At 47.6% G+C, this 15,592-nt stretch overlaps 2 protein-coding genes and 1 long non-coding RNA gene across 3 annotated transcripts in view; 2 read left to right on the plus strand and 1 right to left on the minus strand.

Moving 5' to 3' along the window:
- Positions 1–3,458, plus strand: part of DDX17 (DEAD-box helicase 17) — a 20,864-nt gene extending 17,406 nt beyond the window's left edge. Inside the window, exon 13 of the mRNA XM_068942049.1 lies at positions 268–3,458. Within this exon, the coding sequence (XP_068798150.1) occupies positions 268–791 (524 nt within the window). The 3' untranslated portion in view covers positions 792–3,458. The remainder of the gene's footprint in view (positions 1–267) is intronic.
- KDELR3 (KDEL endoplasmic reticulum protein retention receptor 3) lies at positions 3,452–12,352 on the minus strand. The gene is made up of 5 exons (XM_009665223.2): positions 11,686–12,352; positions 9,585–9,685; positions 8,740–8,898; positions 8,163–8,415; positions 3,452–4,285 (listed from the first exon to the last, which is right to left on the minus strand). Exons 1-5 carry the CDS (start codon positions 11,774–11,776, stop codon positions 4,245–4,247), a joined length of 645 nt encoding a protein of 214 aa, XP_009663518.1. The 5' UTR covers positions 11,777–12,352; the 3' UTR covers positions 3,452–4,244.
- LOC138067172 (uncharacterized) lies at positions 3,868–8,884 on the plus strand. The gene is made up of 3 exons (XR_011140937.1): positions 3,868–3,944; positions 7,705–7,789; positions 8,748–8,884. It is a non-coding gene; the product is annotated as an uncharacterized lncRNA (long non-coding RNA).
- Positions 12,353–15,592: the final 3,240 nt, after the last annotated feature.

The raw sequence follows: 15,592 nt of genomic DNA on the forward strand, positions 1-15,592 counted from the left end.
CTTTGATACACTTTCAAGTTAGTACTGGCTTTTTTCTTTGTTGCTGAGTGTTTGCATTAAGAATATTCTTTGAACTTGATATCTACATCTTGAATAAATGAAGAGAAGAAGCTGTGTAGGGAGCTCATAGCCAGTCAGAAGAATTTGCTCCTTGCGGGCAAAATTGTAGATGCGGTGAATAGGAGGATGAGAGAGGTTAACACAATCATGAGAGTTTGTTGTTTGAGACTTGTTCGTGGTAGTAAATCTTGATGTATCCATCGCCAGGAGGTCGTTCTCGTTACCGTACGAGCAGTTCAGTAAACAACCCTAACCTGATGTACCAGGAAGAGTGTGACAGGAGGCTCCGGGGAGTGAAGGAAGGCCGGAGAGACTCAGGTGGCTTCAGAGACCGTGAGCGTGGTGACAGTTATGCCAACGGAGCCAACAAGACCTATGGCAGTGCCTATGGGAGCCCAAATTCTGCTTTTGGGGCAGCACAAAGTCAGTATGGCTACACTCAAGGGAGCTATGGAGCAGCTGCCTATGGCACGAGTGGCTATGGCACTGCAGAGTACAGTGCTAGTGGCTATGGTGCCAGCACCACAGCTGCCACCGCTGGGAGAACCTCACAGAGCACTACCCAACAGCAGTATGCAGGGATGGTGGGGCGCTCAGGCCAGCAGCCGCAGCCTCTCATGTCACAACAGTTTCCTCAGCCTCCTGCCACTAATGTGATGGGCTATATGGGACAGACTGCCACCTACCAGTATCCTCCCCCACCCCCACCCCCTCCCCCCTCACGCAAATGAGACCACTCGCCTGCTGGTGACCAGTGTAGACCTCTTGCATTTAAAGGAACCTTTTCTTTCTCTTTTTTTCCCATTGTGATGTCTCATGCAGGTTAGATTTAGAATTCACCATTCAAATCCCTTAAGCCCATCAAAAATGGCCCCCAGTCCACATTACTGATCCTATCTTTCTGTTTCTTTTTTTTCCTTTTTCTTTTCTTTTTTTTTTTTAAGAGATATATATAGTTGACTGGAAAATTTATTATTTTTTGTCTTGCATGTTGAGGAAATTGGAAATTTTATTTTCTCTAAAAGAAATGGGTATAAGGCAGATAGGTCCCAGCTCGATCATCTTGGTGTCTAAGGTTTGTGTGAAAACTTGCTTTTGAGGGGAGGAAGTTTCCGTTCTGTAATATGTTAACTTAATTTCAGGAAGTATCAAGAGAGGTGGGAAACTTTGGGGAGCCAAAAAGCACTTCATTTAATATGATAAATGCAAGGGAGCAATGCTCATTTTCCTAATCTTAATTTTTTTTTTTTTTTAATAGCTCACTATTGTTGCTTGTAATCTACCATAGGTGACTTTCTACAGGAAAACTCTCATTTGTCTCGGCTTGGCAGTGTTCTGAGTAATGCCCCGTGTACGTTCTGGTTGGCATTTTCTGCAGCTCTGGAAGCAGCAGCCCCTCTTCTGAAACGACCTCAAAGGCACCTGTAGCAGCCTGCATTAGGAAAGATGGGATTAAAATCCCAGTGTCAGAGACCAAACCTGACTTGACTATGGTATTTGAAAATCAGATGTAGTCACTGTAGGAACTGCTGCTGTAACGTGTAGCCAGATAAGTTCTTTCCCTATGATTGTTAAATTGCAGCATCACAAGTGCATGAAGTCTTGAAGTCTGGTTACCCTTAAATTAGTTTCTGCTCTCAGATTACTGTTGTTGGGGTTATTGAGATGATTCTCATTCGAGATCCCAGAAGCTAACCAGAACTGAGATGATGATCAGCCTATCACTTGTCTGTCCTTCATGAACATAGCAACTTTTGCCACGGGGAATGTTCTGAATGCTGCTATGCTGAATAAAATGTGACAGAGTTTTCCACACTTAAATTTAAGAGGTTTGACTAGGATGGGCTGGGGCGGGGGGGAGGGAGGGCAAGGGGAGGAATGGAAGAGGAGGAGATTTGCCTGGAATCCCCTCTTCATGAGGTAAGGAGTGAGCTGGTTAGTGCATCTTGATTCTGAAGCTTTCTTTCTTTTGTACCTTGATCTGACTACTGCTTTTCCTGGCTTTTGAGTGCGTTTCCCCATTCCATTGGTCGCTTTGAGCTCAGCTCTTGCAGGTAGGTAGCATTTTAGAAAACGTTAGAAAAGAGTGAAATTTTAGTAAATACATAAATAAAATTTCTTTATTTTACAGGCTAAGGTGGGTGTGAAGGGTTTTCCCCTTTAGTAAAAGCATGTTGTCGACTTGTGATTTCTTAATAGCAGATGGTTCAGAGACAGTAGATTGTAATAGGAGTTGGCTGCTCTTGATCTAATAATGTGGCAAAAGAATGGATACATCTCCTGGTTTGGGAGGCATAATCCTTGCATTATGAGAGCGCAGATTTTTTTTCTGTTGGTATTCTTGCATATGGTTGAACGAGGCAGCCCACTCCTTCTGTAGCAGAGTGGAACTTCTTATAGCCCAGGAAAAGAGCTTGCTTATGCAGAGGGTTTTTTATTTTTAATTTCTTGCCAGAGTATGATTTTGGGGGATGAATGCATTTGTATGAGACACAGGTAGGTTATTGACAGCATCAGACGGAAAAAAGGGAGAGATCTTCCAGAACCTTGCTTCCTTCATCCCATCTTCAAATTCTAAGGGCTTGGGCAGGAAGTTTATTTGCTTGTGTTAAGTGAAAGCCAGAAACACTTCTTTTATCCAGGCACCGACTGATGTGTCTTTGGCCTCCCTCACAAGCAAGTGTGGAGCTATCTTTTTATTTTATTTTATTTGCAAGTTTAATGCAGAAATGCGTTTGAGGGATGTAGGAGTGGGACATCTTGCTGACTGGTTTTAGAAGGGGTCTCTGGACCACCAAAGCTGCCTTATAGTCTGCTACAGCTTTCACTTCTTTTAGGGGGGACTTGCGCACATGTAAGCCTATATGCCAAGTCTTGCAGTGCTTTATTGTAACTTGAGGTCAGCTGAAGTCCAGGGTCTCATGTCCAGTTCAGTGTTAACTGGATGGAATGCATCAGTGCACCATGGCATGTGCTGCCCCTGTCCCACCTGGTGCTCGCTGCTCTGTTCCATATACCAGCTGAAGGGCCCTTGTGGATAAAGCATTAGCGTCTAGTATCGTTTGCATTGTTTTCAATCTGTGAAAGTTTGTGGGAGTGTCAGATGAGTTGGGTGTCTCCTCCCCTCCCACTTCCTGAAGCAATTTATTGTTTGGACTTCTCTGAACAATGGAAAGGTTAGTGGCTTTGTGTGGGATCAGCATTTTGTTTCACACATTTGCTGGTCTCTGAACACATTCCTGTTGTATTAATGAAGACTTGAATTGAGCGATTGATAGATCTGTGGTGTTCAGACACAGGATACTAAGAGCTATGTTACTATTCTTAGTTTGTAAATTGTCCTTTTGATACCATCTTGTTTTCTTTTGTAGGTATAAATAAAAACACTGTTGTCAATACATTGTGAACTTTGTCTTTATTTTTTGGAGCGTAAAATAGTCTTCACCCCATTTTTCCCAGTTCTTATAAAAAAAATCAAGTTGAAGAAGTTGGAAACGTCTATTGGCAACATACTGAATGTTAATAAAAATGTTCCACATCAGTAGAACATTAGGAAGGAACCATCACTGAAAGAAAACAAGTGATGAGATTTTTGAGAATCTGTAGAATTGGAAGATTCTTGTCATTTGAAGGGAATGTATTTTTCCTGAATGTTAAGGGACATGAATGGAATGGGGATAAGACAGAGTTAAGTTGCAGCTGGATACTAGTTCATAGACGGGTACGGTAATAGTTTGTAGTGTCTACCACATCGTTAGTGGCCTTTATATATTAGCAAACTCGATAATACCATGTTCTCTTTACCATAGGCAGTTTTTAAGACTGAAGGACTAAATGGATAGTGACAACTTCCCTTCTACTCCTTGTGATGCCTCAGGGCCAAGGTAGGGGCGTGTTTTGGAGGTGGGTGCTGCAGAGGGAGAGGGAGATAATAGTTTGCGCTACTGCAGTATTGGCCAGCACTATTTACTAGCACCAGATTCAAGTAAGGAAAAAAAGGGATGGGAAACTGAGGCAAAGTGCCATACAGGTCAAAAGCATACCAGCTTTCCAAGCCTCATTGTCTTCCGGGCAGGGAACTGAAACTCAGCTGAGCCATTCATTTGGTCAACAAGGGGCAGGAAAGGAAAGCTGTGATCTCAGAGCTTCATCTTCAGGAGTTTCTTGTATTTGTGGAAACATCTTCAAACAGGCATTGGAAGACTTAGCTTTTTTCCTTTTAGGACTGCGCAAAGAAAAAGAGAACATAATAATGGAACTTTGGAGAATTAAACTGTTTCATTGTTTCAGCAAATACTTGTTTTGAGATGGCTACTTAGAGTGCTAGATAGTGGATTGTCGGGCTTGCAAAGGACAGAGAAATTACAGATATCAAATGGAGCATTCTCAAGCATCTTCTATGTGATGTTAGTTCCCTATTTACTGAAATAGGAGTAAAGCAGTGTTGTCTTCAGATAACAAATTGCTTGTCCGCAGTTATTACTGCATGCTAACAGCTCCAGAAAATCCTGCTTCTTCGCTGTGGAAGTAGTATCTAGAAGAATTTAGTGAGAATGGTAAAATTAAAGAGCCGTGAGAAGAGAAACATTGATATTTGATGCCCTGACAGGAGACAACCCCTACAACATTGCTTCTAGGGTTGGGAGACTCCAAAATTTACTTACAATTCTCCTTTATGCTAAAGGAGAAAGTAACCTGAAGTACTTAATGATTTGTCTTCCGTAGTTGCTCTTGCTCATGTATGGGTTTAATTACCCCAGTTGTTGCTCGATGATGTAATAATATGGGGTCTGCTGTTGCCCCTTGGCAATGGGAGAGCAACCTCAGAGGCTGTTACACAAATGGCCTATGGCCATGCTGAGCATGCACAATCTCATCTGATCTTGGAAGCCAAGCAGGGTGGGCCTGGTTCATATGGGAGTGGGAGGCTGCTTGGGTAGGTGGGGATCAGCAGCACAAAGGCCAGCTCGAGGCCATTCACTAGTGGTGTCCCACAGGGGGCAGAGTTGGGGCCCACAGTGTTTTAACATCATGAATGACCTGGACAGAGGGTACCTCAGCAAAATTATGGACCATGTGAAACAGGGAGGAGTGGTTGATAGCACCCGATGGTTGTGCTGCCTTTCAGAGGGACCTTGACGGGCTGGAGAAATGGGCAGAGAGGAACCTCATGAACTTCAGCAAAGGGAAATGCAAAGTCCTGTAACTGGGGAGGAATAACCCCAGGCACCAGTACACGTTGGGGGTCAACTGACTGGAGAGCAGCTTGGCAGAGAAGGACCTGGGGGTCCTGATGGGAATTACAGAATCACAGAATGGTTTAAGTTGGAAGGGACCTTGGGAGATGATCTAGTCCAACCTCCCTGCTCAAGCAGGGTCCTCTAGAGCATATTGCCCAGGATCCCATCCAGGTGGGTTTTGAATATCTCCAGCGAAGGAGACTCCACTACCTCTCTGGGCAACCTATTCCAATGCTCTGTCACCCTCACAGTGAAGAAGTTTTTCCTCATGTTCAGACGGAACTTCCTGTGGTTCAGTTTCTGCCCATTGCCTCTTGTCCAGTTGCTGGGCACCACGGAGAAGAGTCTGGCCCCATCCTCTTGACACCCCCCCCCTTCAGATACTTGTACACCCTGATGAGATCCCCTCTCAGTCTTCTCTTCTCTGGGCTACACAGGCCCAGCTCTCTCAGCCTTTCTTCAGAGGAGAGACGCTCCAGTCCCCTCATCATCTTTGTAGCCCTCCGCTGCGCTCTCTCCAGGAGTGCCGTGTCTCTCTTGTACTGGGGAGCCCAGAACTGGACAGAGTACTCCAGACGTGGCCTCACCAGGGCTGAGTAGAGGTGGAGGATCACCTCCCTCGACCTGCTGGCAATGCTCTTCCTGATGGCCCCCAGGATACCATTGGCCCTCCTGGCCACAAGGGCACGTTGGTGGCTCGTGCTTAACTTGTTGTCCACCAGGACTCCCAAGTTGAACGTGAGCCAGAAAAGTGCTTTTGCAGCAGAGGAGACCAAAAAGCCTCCTGGGCTGCATTAGGAAGAAGAGAATTGGCAGCAGGTTGAAGGAGGTGATCCTTCCCTTCAGCCCTGGTGAGGCCACATCTGGAGTACTGTGTCCAGTTGTGAGCTCTGAGACAGGGACATACTGGGGTGAGTCCAGTGAAGGACCACAAAGACGATTAAAGGCTTGGAGCATCTGTCGTGCCAGGAGACGTTGAGAGAGCTGGGACTGTTGAGCCTGGAGAGGAGAAAGCTCAGGGAACCATAGCAATGTGTATAAATACTTGATGGGGGGCGTACAGGAGATGGAGCGAGGCTCCTCTCGGTGGCACCTAGTGACAAGGTGAGGCAATGGGTGCAGATTGAAATACAGGAAATACCATCCAAACATAACTTTTTTTACTGGGAGGGTGGTCAACCAGTCTCCGTCCTTAGAAATATTCAAAACCCAACTGGACGTGGCCCTGAGCAGAGAGGTTGGATTAGACAATCTGCAGTGGTGCCTTCCAACCTCAACAATTGTGTGAAATACAAGCTTTTGGAGGCTGAAAACTTCCACAGAATATGTTGCAGGCCCTTGTTGTGTTAAACTGAAAGCAGCTCAGCTAGTTTTGAAAACAAGATTAAGAGAAGCTGCATTATATAAAAATCCCTTTACAATGCGTTGGTATAGATTCTGAAGTCTTATCACGTGGATTTACTTGCGTAATATATTTTGCTTTTCTTATGAGAATCACTGGCATTTTGTCTGAGCTCTTTTCTATGTGACCAATGCTATTGAAAAGCTGAAATTTTTGCAAGAGTGGAAGATGGATGGAACCTGCTAAAATATTGCTGGTTTTCATAAAGATTGCAGAACGTTTGCGTATCTTCAGTCCCCCCTTTTTCCTATGGTCCAGAACGTTTGTGGAAAAGAAAAAAATGTAATTCTCTTCCTGCTGTGATGTCCCAGGGACAGATGTTTTTTTCTTCTGCCTCCTGCATCATCTACATTTTGTGGTCTTACTAGTGATGCGAGACTGAAAGCCAGCAGTTGTTTTTTTTCCCTTTTGTTCCATTCTGCATAGGTGCAAGGGGTGTGGAATTTTAACAAAGTATAGAAGGGCACAGGACACATGAATCGAGTGAACCTGAAATAGGAATTAGTGAAAAAAAGGAATTGATGTGGAGCACCATGATGACAGAGTAATTACAGAGTAATTTTCTGGCTACAGACGTGTTTTTGTGACAGAAGGAAGACTTAATCCATAAAGGCCAGCCACCTGCTCAGTGCTCCTGTCATCTTTCTATCAGCAGGTATATTGTATGAAGCTGCTAAATATCCATCTATCTAAACATCTAACACATGCTATCACTGCTAGGCAGGCTAGTTGAAGAACACAAAGGAGGGAGAAAGCGTTCACTCAGCTAGATTTCGTCAAATTCCATCCTACTAAAACATAAAAGCATTTTAAAGCATACTTTAGCTTAAACAAACCTAGCATGTTCTATATAATTTTAAGCCCTTGATGAGCTTGTTAGGTCTGTGAGCACTGGTACTTAGCCATTTACCAAAACACAGCACTGAAGAGGAAGGGGCATCTTGTTTTGGAAAACGGAAAGGAGTGTCTTGTACATGCAAATGCCTTTCTGTCTTCCTACAGAATCAGTTCTTGAGAGTGTTACATCTTTTCCACCAAAAGAAAAAGTAGTCTTAAAATCTCCGTATGTCTGTAGTTGCTTACTCAGGTATGTTGTCTGCCTCCTGCTATTTTCTTCTTCCTTCTAAGGTTTTTTCCATGCTTTATAATGTTTCAAATGTACATGGAAATGATTATACCTAAACCGTGAACTTCCTGGGGTGGGGTTAAACCAGACTTATTTCTGATTAAATTTCTGCTTTGTTTCACATGCGTGTCTAGAGCCTTGTGAACAGAGATACCCATTTGTGTTCATCAGATGTGTTTTTAAAATGGATTTTAGGTGGATAATATACATCAAAAATGTAGTGCAGGATCAGTAAAGTCATTTAAGGATTGACCAATGGCAAGCTGCAGCTCCACCATGCTTTGTGAGAATGCTGAATGCATGGGGTGGACTTTGAACCTACTTCTTTACCTACCTTTGGTAACGTAGAGATAGAAGAAATCACAGTAGAAGATGGTTTGTACCACCCCAGAAACCACTGCAATCTGGTCATAGAATTTCTCTGTGTGGTAGCGCCAGATCCAGTTGGCAATGTAGAGAGCACGGTAGAGGCCCAGGAAGAAAAGGTAGTGTGTTGTGATGGTCTCCGCTTCTCCCGTCTTACTGATCATAAAGAGCTGAGGAAGGATAGCCACTGACTCCAGGTAGATGGAGAAGGTCCAGAGTATCTGTGAGATGAAAAATGAGACAGTGGAGGCTCTTGATGCTGGTTAATCTGCAGTAGGGCCCAAAGCTTTAATTTAGCAATCGGAGCACTGATATGCAAAGCAGAACAAACAGTGCTTTTGGAGTTATAGAAAATGAGCCTGCTTTGTCAGGACTGAGAGAAGACAGTGCTGAGCCACTCTCTATGTAGTATATTCTTCAAGGACTGCTAACCTGACCTTTTCTACATGGTTTTACTGTTAAAAATCTTAACTAGTCAATGTCCTGCTAACTTTGCGGAATAATACCAGACGGCTGTTTACCCTCCCCTTTCATGTTTTCCTTACCTCCAAAGGTGTAAAGCTGTGATTCTCCAGAAACGACAAGCCTGTGACAGGGACCAAGAGGAATTCAAGGCGAAAGGAGTCATTCTCACTGTCAAATGTTTTCCGGAATTTCACGTAGATCATGTACACAGTGATGTAGGCACATATCAAGAAAATGACCTGGGGGAGGGAAGGAAGAGGGCAAGATGTTACCTTTGATTACATCTTCTGTTCTTAAAGAGAGTCTTGACATAGAATAGCTTTGCCAAAGTCAAAATCTGTTAACTTGGTTCTGGTGGGCCTGTGGCAGGGTGAGATAGGCGTGAACTCTTGCTCTGCGCTGGCTTGCAGAAGGCCCCGGATTGCTTTCCCTCCCTACTGCCGCTAGAGATATGCCAGTGGTTAAGTTAACTAAAGATTACCATTCTGTCCTGCCATGAGGATCACGCTTGTTTGAGCTCTTTGAAGCACTATGTGAAGAGGTTGGCTTGGTGGCAGCCAACTGTTAATGCTTTTGCTGTGGAAGGACACCCAAGCTTGATTCAGGATCTTGCTCCTGGTCTTGGTGGTACTAACAGTGTGGTGGGGTCAGCTTGCTTATTTACCACAGTGAAGGGATTTTCTGCTGCCTGCGCTTCTTGTCAGTGGAGGGACGGTGACCCCAAAGGAAGTGTCTTTCTCTGACTTGCCTGTGTACAGCCTGCTGTGGCTTTGGTGGCCTCGTGAGAAGCGTGGGAGATAGGTGAGGAAGATGCAAGTGCTCCTTCCTCCCCCTGGCCAGAAAACTGACTTAGTGGATGTTTACCCTCACCTTCCCTGAGGAACCATGATGAGCTGCTTGCACTAGAACTTCTCCCTCTCCTTACCTTCATCACGGTGTTATAGAGAGATATGAAGGTTGTGAACAGGTCCAGATAGCGGGTTGTGAAGACAAGGGCAAAAAGAATCTGACTTTTCCCAGAGATACCTGCAGCACAGGGAGAAGAAAGCAAGGAAAGGTAGATGAGGGGAAAAAGCTTTAGGATGGCAGGTTTTCCCTTGCATCTTCTTTGAAAACTGTTGTATACGTGCATATTTCTTTGTGCGAAAGGGAACATTTCTAAGTTATTATGCGAGATGGACTCTTTCGGGCATTTTTTTTTTTTTTTGAGAGGAGAATTGATATTTCCAGGGGTGGATGATCAAGGTAGGATTCCCCTTTCTACTGCCAGAGGTGTTTGGTAAACCACAGTACACTCAGGAACTCACTGGATGTGGATAGTGAGTGCCTATTGCACTGGCATTGGGCCTGGCTGAAGTTTTGCCCTACCAACCCTTGTGACCAGTGTTCACCTGAGCCAGATCTGTCTTTGTAACCAGTTATCTGGGCCAGGACAAGTAATGATGTAAGTATGCACCTGTTGGGGCTAGATGGAAGTCAGGGGGGTGCCAGAGCGCACAGGCCAGGTTAACTGGGGAAGTTGCTGCAATGGAGTTACCATGTGCATTTGTGACCTTAATAAAGGAACACTGGTGACATCAACAATAGTTCAAGTGGGAGCCCTGGTAACTCTAGACCCACCTCTGGACCAGGCCAGAGTCTCCTTAAGTGGTAGGGCAAACTCCTTCCGATGCCCCTGGGCCCTGCTTTGAACTGTCCGGAACGGCTCTTGGTTGGCAGGTTCACTTCTTTGGCCAGTTCAGTCCTTATTGTCATGAAAATGCCTTTCTTTTCCCTTCCTTGCCCCTTTCACACGCCTGCCTGCCTACCTTGTCGTGGGTTTATGTGATGTGGCATCTGCCACATTAGGGAAAAGCTGAGGGATCAGGGAGCAGCCCACGGATGCTGATGGTGCTTAGTCACCACTGGCTGGGCCTCCAGCGTGAGAAGCAGTGTGGAGAGGGTGGCGAAATGGAGTAAAATCATGAAAGAGTTTTTCTACCTGTGATAACTGTTGCGGCACAGCAACCCAGCCTTGAAGTCCCTTAGGAGAGTAATCTGTGAACTCCGAACAAAATACTCCTTTGGGAAGCAACTGCTCCAACTTCCTCGCGCAGGCCCGCTCAGCAGGGCCTGGGGGAGGCTCTGGTACCTGCCTGCAGGCTTGCAGGGCCTCCTGCCTAAAGCAGCGCCTACGTGAGCTGGGAAATCTTGTCCAGTTCATCTCCTCTCATCACTGAGTAATGCTAGACACATGGCTTCAACTAGGGGGGATTCGCCAAGGCTCTGTGAAGATAAGCCTTCTCCCCTCCTCAGCTGCTGATCTGGGGATGGTGCAGTCCTTTTGGATGTCCGAGTGGAAAGTGCAGAGCATTACTATATATTTGCCATTTCATGCGGCCAGCTGGCAGCCTAGGAGCGTGTGGGATAGCTGTGCGCAGAGCTCTCCCTGAGGAGTTTTGCTGCCCTTAGCAAAGGTGCCTCCATTGCTTTCTCTCTGTGTTTCTTTTGCCGGAGGTTGCTGGTTTTGGTACAGCCACAACTTCTCGTGCTTGTTTTCCACCTCCCTCCAGCTGTGTTACCCACCCCGTCGTTTCCTCACCCCAAGACAAACACCTGCGCCGAGGCTGCGTGCTTTGCCAAATCACATCCTTTCAACGCATCCATCTCCCTCCTGGCGGGGGAAATCACCCTGGGCTGGCATGCATTTGCTGGCAACTTCTACAAAGGCCCCCAAACTCGACAAAAAATTAAGACGTATCAGCAAGGAGAAGAGAGAGAAAGATGGACAAGAAGACGAGCAGGATCTAGGATCGAAAGCAAGGAGAAGGAAGCTTAATTATCTCCAAGGACCCAGGCCAGGAGGGATGACAGCTTGCACAGGCTATCGCTAGCCTGAGCAGGCCTGATTTCACCTCCTTCTGCCCAGACACCTCATCTCCATGGCCTTCTCCCTCGGACCCCTCACACAGTTGCCTTCCGAGAAGGGACCCCTCCTTCCCCAGCGAGCAAAGAAAAGGATGTGGAAGCGGGTGGAGAAAACTCACCGGCGCAGGACTTAGACTTCTGGATCTTAAGCAGCAGGATGATAATAGCCAGCAAGTGGGAGACATCTCCCAGGATCCGGAAGACGTTCATTGCTACGTGGGCTCCTCAGAGGCAAAGCAAGCAGGGTGTTGGCACAGGTGGACGGGAGTAGGGCAGCCTCCAGGGCTTCCCCAAAAGGTTGCTACTGAGTAAAACTCGGCAGTGAGTTTTTCCCCTAGCCTTGATCAAGTAGCTGCTCTCTTCCAAGTGAACTTTCTTTTTAATCTGTGTATGGAGTCCTTTCTTCTGGCGGAGGAAAATTCAGACTCCCTCCATTAAAAAATACCCGTTCTCCCTGCACGACTTTCCCTTCCAGGGTGAACTTCCTCCCTTGCTTTAAATTTACCTCAAGGTAGATTTTTTTCTCCACCAGAACCAGTTTGCCCCCGAGGGTTTTCTCTGCCTGCAGTGCCAGCTCTCCCCCCTCCAGGCTGATCTCCCAAAGTTGGGTTTTATCCCCAAGAAGGACCCAGACTAAGTCTGCTCAGCAATCCCAAAGCCAGCACTGGGTGACGTGGCTCCTGGCTGTCCGGGGAGGAGAGAAAGGAGGAGGAGGCAGGAATAACTGCGCTATTTTTCCTTTTTCTTTTTTTTTCCCCCCTTCCTCTTTTTTCCCCTACTTGTCTCAAATTACACACGGAAGTGTCCTTAAAGGGGGAAAGGCAAACGGAAATGATTATCCATCGTCTGGGGCTGGGGTAGGGGTCAGGACTCAGTCCTCTGAGTGTCAGGCTTTCGAGGGACGCCGATGGTCCCTTTGGACACATTAATCCCCGTTTTGCTCCGAGCTGGCCAGGCTTGTGCTCTGCAGCCTGCTTTCTAGGGCTTTGCACAGCCCCGTGTTCACTCTAGCACTTTCTGGGCAGTGATCCTTCAGCCTAACAGAAATTGCTATTAGGAAAAACTACCTGGCATTCCCCCAGAGCTCCCCTCCCCTCCGCTCCGCTCCGTCTCGTAGATCGAAGGAAGGGGGTGGGAAGAGATTCGATTTGAATGTCTTGGGCTTGCGTGATTTTCTCTTGCGACCGTGCCTCCAGCCCTCTTGGGTCTGCCTGGACCCGGCAGAGGGTTGTCGCCTCTCCCTCCCTCGAGTGCCAAAACACTGCAGCCCTCCCCTGCTCTGTGCCGTCATCCCTGCTGCCCCAGGGACCTTCATCTACCTGAATGTTTTAGGGCACTTCCTGGCTTCTTTGCTGGCTTCTTCCTGGGGGCTGGGGGGGGGGGGGGGCGTGCCTATCACCAAATACTGACATATGCTGCTCTGGGCCTTAGCCGCTTCCCTCACTGACCGCTCTTGGGGGCTGGACACTGAGCTAAATAGCTCTCAGTCTGGGCAGTTATGTCTCTTCAGCAAGTGCCCCTGCTGAGGACACACGACGCTGCACACGGCCTTTGGGTGTCCTCGTCCAGAGCGGTGCGCCTGATTCTGGTTGTTCCTCCAAAAGAAATGTGGATTCGTGGTGAAGCAGCTGGAAAAGAGCCTGGGGACGGCCTCAGCCATGGACAGCCAAGCTCCGGAGAGAGGGAGGAGGGAACGTGGCTTGTGTGTTGGCTCATGGACGTGAGCTGGAAACCAAGAGGCTCCAAGAGCCCAGCTCCAGAGGAAAAAAAGTTCTCCCAAAGGCTACTTTTACATAACCTTCACTGAAAATATGGGCTCCTGCAAGTGGATTGAAAAACAAGGAAGGCACATATTGTGTGAAAGAAATACACATGTGCTACCATTTTTATAGATTTAACAACAAGGAAAGGATATTAGCAGTGACATTGTTACAGAGTTTTCATATATTCAGGAACAGTAAAGGGCGACCAATCTATTTGAGATAAATCTTGTTCTTGCGTCAGAGGTGAAGCTGCAAAGAACGAAGGGTCTCACTGTGCCGGCAGGGGGACGAGGACCTCAGCATAGAGATGGGCTCAGCAGTAGGAGAACACTACAGGGCCCTTTTTATTATCTAATTGCTACTATAAAGCTCCTTTAATACAACCATGACAAATGGATGGTTTAATTTGTCACCTTGTCCGCAAGCAAATCGTATCCGGCTGTTAGTCTAATTTTGCTCCTCCGTGGTTACGTGACCCATGCTGCTCTTGTCCGGCAGCCAGTTTCGGCTGCTGACCGCTCTGTCCCCAGGCTTCCCCTGCAGCAGTTTCCTTCGGTTCTTCTTCCTTTAGCAGGTCCTCATGGGCTCAGTCTGGAGTAAAATCCTTAATGATTAAAGTGTAAAAATATTATTCCTGGTGCTTACTAAGAGGACTAACAAGTCTATTAACGTTAACCAGATTCCTTTCTGAATACATTTGCATACATTTCCTCCTTGCCCATTAGGCTGGCTGCCGTGTTTTCCCTTTTTGCCTCTACAACACCTGGCGTACTGGGCTTTTCCAGCCCGAGTTTCCAGGTTTGGCTAGAAAACACTTGCTTAGCCCAGCGAAACACAGAGAGGGGCCCCTGCCTGCAGCCTGCAAGTACGTCCGGGCCCAAAATAGCAGAGCAGGAGAAGAGTTGTTTAGACTAAAGGACAACATTGCAAAGAAACAACCGGGTATGAAGTGGCAGTGACCTAGGCTGAAATCAGGTTTCCAGCCACAGGAGCAGAGTAATTCTGGATTTCAGCAGGAATTTGCCAGGTAAAGGCTCTCGCTGCCTTCGGAGGGAGCTGGCCAGGAAAAGCACTGCGTGGCGCAGGTGGGGCCTTAGCACAGTGGCAATCGGCTGCGGTGGCTCCGGCGGAGAGCTGCCTTAGGCCGGCAGCGTAGCCATAACGGTCTCTATGCTGAGGACAGCAGATGGTGGCTGTGAATAAGCTGGTGGTGGGTACGGGCAATGGGGCAGGAATCGCTCCGCGGGCCTTGCTCCATTTCCTTGGGGTGCCCTTTCTAGCCTCATCCTGAGCCCCTTCTTGCTGGGTTTCCCTCAACAAACTCTTCTCGCTGGTTTTAGGAGCCCTTTTGTTGCCCTGGTGCTCTTCACATCTTCACCCACAGGGTGAAGCTTGCCTGTAGTCAGCAGTGACGAGGTAAGACTCTTGCCAGTGGCGAAGGTTTATTCTCTTTACCTTGTGCCTTCACAGGACTCAAGCAGAGCAGCTGAGTCCCAAGCCCTGGGTTTATTTTCTACTGTGGTCGCGGCTACTGCCAGGTGAGGTGATGGTCAGAGGGTTTTCGTGCGAGCAGCCCGGCTGAGCGTCCCTGAGAGCTCGCTAGAGCCAGAGCAAGCGAAGGGAAAACACAGAGGAGGGGAAGACAGCGCCCCCAGCCCCGGCTGGGAGGTGGTGGTGGAGTCGGGGTCTCCCTGCAGGATGTCCCCATGCACCATGCAAACCCCTGCCACCCTGCAGGCCACAGAGCGGGGGGCCTGCAAAGGCCGCCGGGAGGATGAGAGGCATCGGGCTACCGAGTGCTTTAAAGAAGAAAAACTGGTACACGAAGAGGGAACAAGTAAAAATAAACCTTCCCTCCTCCCCACCTCCTTCCCTGCCACAACATAAAGCGCCTCGCACCGGGTGTCTCCCTGCCTCCCGAAATAATGCCGGGCGCTGCCACTGCCGTGCTCGGTGATGCTCTCTCCATGCCTCCCGTTTCCATGGCGACTGCAAGGAATGTCGCCAGGGTGACAGGGAGGAGAGGGAGCTGGGATTTGGCATTAAAAACTGGAATTTGGATTCTTCTTCTTTTTTTTTTTTTAAATTCTATTTTCGTTTTTCCCCCTCTCCATTTGCAGGTTTGGGGGACTCACGCTCCCGGAGAGCCCCTGGGCGAGGGAGCAGCAACTTCTTCGAGGGCCGAACTTTCCCTCTCAGGCCCTGCCCTGATCCCAGCTGTTTTGCCAGGAGAAGGAGGGGAAAAGGGGAGGTTTCCTTCTTG

This window comes from Struthio camelus, chromosome 1 (assembly GCF_040807025.1).
Source record: "Struthio camelus isolate bStrCam1 chromosome 1, bStrCam1.hap1, whole genome shotgun sequence".
In the NCBI taxonomy this organism is placed as follows: domain Eukaryota; kingdom Metazoa; phylum Chordata; class Aves; order Struthioniformes; family Struthionidae; genus Struthio; species Struthio camelus.

Bases quoted from the DNA above. Each gene is read 5' to 3' on its own strand.
- KDELR3 (XM_009665223.2), bottom strand. From the start codon at position 11,776: ATGAACGTCTTCCGGATCCTGGGAGATGTCTCCCACTTGCTGGCTATT. The intron at 8,899-9,584 runs GTAAGGAGAGGG...TCCCTCCCCCAG, and splicing joins TCTATAACACCGTGATGAAG to GTCATTTTCTTGATATGTGC. The intron at 4,286-8,162 runs GTAGGTAAAGAA...TTCTTTGCGCAG, and splicing joins CTATCTCTACGTTACCAAAG to TCCTAAAAGGAAAAAAGCTA.